Raw genomic sequence first — 6,521 nt, 5'->3', positions numbered from 1 at the left:
ACACACCAAATTTGCTGATGCCTTGTTCTTGGACTTGCCAGCCACTAGAACTATTAGCAATAAATTTCTATGGTTTATAAATTACTCATCTTAAGGTATTTTGTTATAGAAGCCTAAGCAGACTAAGATAAGTCCAAATCAGTGTTTGGCTGCTCAAAGATTTGTTCATAGCATGTGCCTGTGTCCTAGACATAGGTCAAATCTGCCCTTGGGTTTAATATGCATCTTGCCATACCCCAATATTATATTATAGACTCAGAAAGATACCCATCCCTTCTGCTTACTGATGGATACTCTAACTTCTGTGTCTTATTCCTGCCTTCATCTTTAGCTAGCCTTTGATAAATAGTTGTTCCTATTCTGGGAATGGTAGAATTGGTTCTGGCTTCTGAGCCTGACTTAAACACACAGTAGCTGTGTGCCTTTGAAGAGATACATTTTTCTCCCTCGCATCAATTTCCCCATCTGTTAAACCTCTGGCCCCACGGTGTCTTCTGTATAAAATGCTCTATGCTAATGTAATGTTATGAAACTCTGCTGATCCATCCAGAGTAGAAAGCTGAGCTGCCTTCCTGAAGCAAAATGGAGCCCAGACTTTTGCACACTGATTATTCTCACAGGTACCAGAGGTGGATTTGTGGGGAGCATCTTTCCAACTTAATCCACCCCAAAAAACTCTCTCTTCTTTCCGCCTAGCCCAGTCAACAATGAACCTAGCTTTGAAGCATTTGCAGCAAAGGCTGCTAGATGGCGCTGTTTTCCCAGCTTTGCAGGGTATCTGCGTTTCAGCAGATGGCTGTTGAAAAATAAACAATTAATGTCCACTGTATCAGCCAAAGCCGGCAGAAAATATGTTATACTCCAGAAACTACAGAGAGCTGAGATTGCTCAAAGACGTTCGGCTGTCAGCTTGGTCCTCTGCTGGCCAAAAATGTAATCCATCCTCACATTGGTCCCATAAATAAGGGACATTGATCACAAGGGTAAATAAGGAATATTATAATAAATTATTTGTATGCTTGTTTTCTCAGTCTTATTACATTTTCTTCTGAAAGTTTTTCCTCATATTTTAATTAGAAAACAATCATTACTGGGCTAGAGGGTGATTATAAGGTAACCAATTCTGATGTGAGTTCACTTTGCGACTGCTTAAAAAAGGAAACCACTAGATGAAACACACGAGCTGCCTCTCCGAATCCATATGGGCGCTTGCAGGGTATCACAAAAGGAGGCATGAGGGCTGTGGTAGCAGGCAGATTTCTTCTGTTTTCCTAATCTTTATTTTTCTACAACAAGGATGTTTGAGTCAAGAGCTTGAACACCGCAGATGTCATTGTCTTCATCAAAAGGCAAAGACATCCTTTGTCACACAAAAGGAGAGTTAGGGAAGCCAGTAAAAGGGAAGGGCAAAGAGGTCGTGTGGCACATTCTCAGTGCTGCTTCTTGCATTTTTCCCCCTTAGTGTTTGCAACCTTCATTCCCACTATTTCCAGTCCTGCCTTGCTGGGTCCTGAAAGGTAAACTCCTTCTAATGATGACAGAGCACAATGGGAGGAGGGCACTGTAAGATTCTGCTCTCCTGCCTGGATCCTGACGACCTTCTTTGCTTGTAGATACGGCCACATTGTGGGTAGCCAGTGGTGCAGTGGCCGGGTTGATTAGCAGAACCACAGGATTCTCTTACGGGCATTGGTCACACTCTGAAATATAAAACCTGTGCCTTCTGCAGTGTGCCCCTTCCCCTTAATTTTTGGTTCCCAACTTCTTCCTTGCCCAGAAATAGCAGTATGTCAAATTTAAGTGATTAACTGCTTCACCCTTCCTCTGCCATGCTGTTTGCCGCTCACTTTTGCAGGCTGGAGAGAAAAAGAATGAAACCTACTTATTTCCCTCAAGTTTCCCTCCTAGTTAAATTTTGCTTTTTGTGAATTCATGGTGTGCATAGTTTAGATTTAGAAAAATATTCCCAGTGCCAACTCCTCTGGTGTGCATTGTTTTTTTAAAGCACACATTTTCAATCAACAGCATCAACAATTCAGAACCCAGGCTGGTGGAGAAGGGTGAGTAGGGGGCTGCGCACGGGGAAGCAGAGCATCTTCCCTCCTGGTAGGGAAAGGCAAGGCCCCTTAACCCGAGGTACCAATTACTATTTTAACCATCCTCCCCCACTGCCCAAGAGGCAGCTGGAAAGGAATCAGCACGCTGGGAGTTCCCAGAGTGTCTCGCTGGCTCCCCAAGGCTTCCAGGCATTTGCCCATCTGGTGAGGCCTCCGGAGCAGGGGGGCTAATTAGGCGTCATCTGGCCACCTGAGAAGGCTTGGCGGGCCTCCCCTGGCTTCCCCCTCCTCCAGGCAGGACTCCGCTCTGACAGCTGCGGATCTCTGGAGTTGGTTTGGTTTAGCAGCTGCCCTGGCTAATTATTGGATAGCAGGGTTCCCCAGGTGGCTGCCTCAGACTGGAGGGGGTGGGGTGGGCAGAGAGAGGGTTGAGGAACAGAAAGGGGCAGGGAGGGGAACGATATGAGGTGTAGTAAGAGAGTGATCTGAGGAAGGAACAGAACAGATGGATAAACATTCAATTCAAATCTCAGGGGCTGGAAGATGAAGGGGTTTCCTTACTCCTGGAGGGATTCGATCCCATAGGTGGGCCCCCCCATGAGAGAACACCAGCCCCTACGCACACACCTCCTACCACACCATATTCTGGATTCATTCCCATTTCTTCCCTTTTAGCACCGTCCTCTGCCTAGACTTACTCCTTCATTTCAGGAACTAATCGAGAGTTTTTCATTAAGAGAACATGGCCTTACAGTCCTAATTTGGGGTAGGGAGGGTGGGTGTGCAAAGCTTTAGAAAGAGGATGTTGTATACAAAATTATTGTTTACTACTGTTGGAATTTGAGGTCTCCAGGCACATAAGTATTTTAACCCTACTGTCCCTAAACCATGACAAGTGCCCAGAGAGTTGAGCACTCATAGGCAAGTCGGTATGCCCTCCACTTTTGGGGTATTTTCTCTTTGTCTTCTGGGCAGGCACCCCATGACATGGGACAAATAGGAAGAATTTGGGGATGAAATAAGAGGAAGCAGAATAAAATCCACAAGGGGCTGGATTGCAAAAGATGCTATTTCCAGGTCACTGAAATCCTGCTGTCAGTTTGAACCCTCACTTGCTAAGCAGCTAGACTGAGACACTGAAACACTAAATTCCATAGTTTTCTCTTTTGTAATGTAGGATTATTTGAAGCGATAAGGTGGGGATGGGAGGGGTACTCCCTGGACTGGGTCAAAATGAGCTCCAGTTTCATTTCTGGTCCTGTTACATCTGTGGTATGTTGCTTTGGATTAAGCCATCGCATTTCCTCTCCAGTCCAATGTTCCTGTCTTGACAATGAAAATGTGAGAATGCTTTCTTCAGTACGCCAGAACTTAACCGTTTTCTGAGAATATTAGAGGTTAGTATTTTATGTTTCTCTATTTTGTTGAACTGTACCCAAGAGGGAATGGCTTTCTCTGTCCCCCTTACCCCCAAACTGCCATTGTGAGACTCCAGGCCATTTTATACTAGGAAAGGAAAACTACTGGATGGAGAACAGCTGTTTTGAGACTCATCACATGTGCCCCAAACATCAGAAAGGTGGGAGCTCTGCAGATGTGCAATACTTGTTGACAGCTGTAGTAATAATTGGAAGGGTGGTTGGGATTTTCGTGATGGCAGGAAGATAATCTTGCTAAGGTTTTGACATCTTGTCTGGTTCCCTCACAACTGCCTACCCATCCCTTGCAATTCCAAGGCTGAGACGGGAAGCCTTGGCCTGGGGTAGAAGAATTCAGAGATTTGAATCCATCAAGCAAGATTCACAATGAGGAACAATTCTCTTCAGAGAACTAGAACACTTTGATTCCATTAGCTGGAGACTGCAGTCATCTTTGTCCCCAACTCCCTAAAGCCCTCAGGGCATAAATCCCAGGCACACGGAATGGACCTAGTGAGAGCAGAAAGGAAAGCAAATGAGGGGCTTCTTGATTCTAACCGGTGTCAGCTTTCAGCGGGGTGTAAAATAGTGGAGATTGAATTTCTTCAGTTTGGGGATAAGAGTCATTGTTTTAAATTAGTCTGGGACCAAGATAGACCCCAGAGGATAACTGTTACATTTTTTTGCAGGTCACTAAACATCCTAGCTTTGTGTTACAGCTCCAGTAGAAAATGATCAAACCTCTCATTAAAGTCTATAGTTCTTCAGGGGAACTCTAAGCCCTCTGAGAGTTGATTTGGTCCAGCTTGTCACTCCAGTAGATTCCCCCCCAGTGTCTCTGAGGAATGGAAACCCATTGTTTACTTGACTACCCCTCAATAGAAGGAACCCAGTACATTCCACCGTGGGTAGTTCAAGTGCTCAGAGGACTGTTCCTTATTTGGAGCTGAGACCTCTTCCTTGAAACTTCTGCTCACTAATCCCATTTCTGCCCTTTGGAGCTACACAGGATAAATGCAGTCCTCTTTTCAGATGAAAGCCCTTCAGATAGTTGAAGCCAGTTATCACATTCTTTAAGTCTTCCTTTGTATAAAATGCACATTTCAAGTGTGAAAAGAAGCTATAAATACTCTCAGTATTTCCAATAAAGGGAAATTAATATAAGGCAATTATATTAATTAATTAATAACAGTAATTAATAAATTAATAAAGGCAAAAGTGAGAAAACCCAAAGATTAGTAAGTTCAGGAAGTGACTTCCATTCTTTTTTTTTTTTTTTTTTTTGTTGTTGTTGTTGTTGTTGTCATTATCATCTCTTTTTTTTTATATTTATCATCTCTCTCGACTTTGGAGAGAGGAACAGGCAGAAGATCCAGCATGGAAGCTTGGAGCACAAACTTGGGATTCCAAAATGGGGTAGAGGCAATATATATTAGGATCTTGGCAGCAGCCAAAATGGACTATTCTGTGGCCAGCGAAGTCATTTGCAGGGACCTTGAGGTTGGGGTACAGGATGAGCTGGAATGAAGGGACTCGTTGACCCGTGTACACCAGGCCGATCGGGTGAGCAGCACTGGGCAATCTGGGTAGTGTGTCTGCGTTTCTCGGGCTGACTCTGGTGGTGACCCCACCCTGTGGTGCTGGCGGTTGTGGAGTTTCTTGTTTTTGATGAATATGCTTGCATTTGGCTTTCTTGAGTTTTGCTCTGTGATTCTTGAACCAGACTTGCAGTACTGTTGGGTGTATGTCTATTTTCGAGGCCATTTCTTTCTGAAGGCTGGGGTTTGGGTATGGGTTCTCATTGAACAAGATGTTCAGATCTTCCAGTTGCTTCTTAGTGAACATGGTTCGTTTCCTGTGTGAATGCATCTGGTCCTTGCCTTTACGCAGATCCTCTGAGCCTGGCATGTTTCAAGTCAGATGTGTGCCTGGGTTCAGGTCCAGGGATAAGACGTGACTTCCATTCTTACAGCTGGAGAATGAATAAGAAGTGTCCTCTTCCCTGAAATCCCAGTGGGGTAGGGGTGGGGAGCACCCAAAGCAGAGTGGCAGCTGTGGCAGAGGTACCATGGACAGCATTGGTATTGCCAAGGGGTATTAAGCTGCTGGTGCTGGAACATCTGAAGGGGCACTGCCTGGCTAATGCTGGGACCACCGTGGCTGCTGCTGGCATCACTAACATGCAGCATCTCAGCAGATGAGACTGGCACTGGCTCCAAGGAAGAGGTTTTCCATGCAGACGTGGAAACTGCCAAAAGACCTTGGACATGAGCTGCCACCTGCTGCTGGAAAGATGTGGCGAGAACATGGATTCAGGAAGAGAGCTGCTTCTTTCCTCCTCCCATATCCCAGTTTCTTGTCGTGCTTTCCATTGGCAGACCCTAACTGAAAATCACTGGCAAGAGACTTGCAGAAATTCACCTTCCAGAGTCTCAGGGCCTCTAGATTACAGAGAAGAGGACAGAAGAGAGGGGATGGGGCCTGAGACAAATACCTTCATAGTGTTCTTCCTAAAATGTAAAACCAATCATTGAAAACTAGACTCGAATAAAGCCAAGCAATGCAGCTAGCCTCACCCTTGCATTGACAGTAGAGTGTTATTAAAATCAAATACGTGTGGCATAAACACTGTTCGTGGTTACTGAGCTTGCAGTCAACAACATCCTTTATTTACATGAAACAGGTGAGCCAAAACCTGTATTTTTGAAAATAAGTGTTTGACTGAAGTACAAGTCTCTAGTGGATATATTTGTATATCCTTTTTCTCTCTTTCCTGGCATACTGCCTCTTTCTTCTGGTAATGGTGCCCTTCTTTTTCCCTTGGGGAAACTGCCCTCTTCCATCCATGTGGCTGTCTCTCAGTCACATACTCCAGGAGCCCTAATCACAGGGGAGGGCACAAGAGACAAACTCTGAAACTTGAGTAGAAACACTGAGGGACAGATGGATGGTAGATCTGAAGCTGTATATGGCACTTCCCTGTAGATGCAGTCTTTGGGCTGTCTACTGACATCCTGAAGCTACTCTGATTCTTGGCGTTCTCAAG

At 45.0% G+C, this 6,521-nt stretch overlaps 1 protein-coding gene across 1 annotated transcript; it reads right to left on the bottom strand.

Annotated features, from left to right (window-relative positions):
- Positions 1-4,807: 4,807 nt before the first annotated feature.
- LOC113225012 (divergent paired-related homeobox) lies at positions 4,808-5,383 on the bottom strand. The gene has a single exon (XM_026455166.1). It carries the CDS (start codon positions 5,381-5,383, stop codon positions 4,808-4,810), a length of 576 nt encoding a protein of 191 aa, XP_026310951.1.
- Positions 5,384-6,521: the final 1,138 nt, after the last annotated feature.

This window comes from Piliocolobus tephrosceles, chromosome 18 (assembly GCF_002776525.5).
Source record: "Piliocolobus tephrosceles isolate RC106 chromosome 18, ASM277652v3, whole genome shotgun sequence".
Classification (NCBI taxonomy): Eukaryota; Metazoa; Chordata; class Mammalia; order Primates; family Cercopithecidae; genus Piliocolobus; species Piliocolobus tephrosceles.
The sequence above is the reverse complement of the archived record's forward strand: the minus strand, read 5'-3'. Positions and strand labels throughout refer to the sequence as shown.

Bases quoted from the DNA above. Each gene is read 5' to 3' on its own strand.
- LOC113225012 (XM_026455166.1), bottom strand. From the start codon at position 5,383: ATGCCAGGCTCAGAGGATCTGCGTAAAGGCAAGGACCAGATGCATTCA.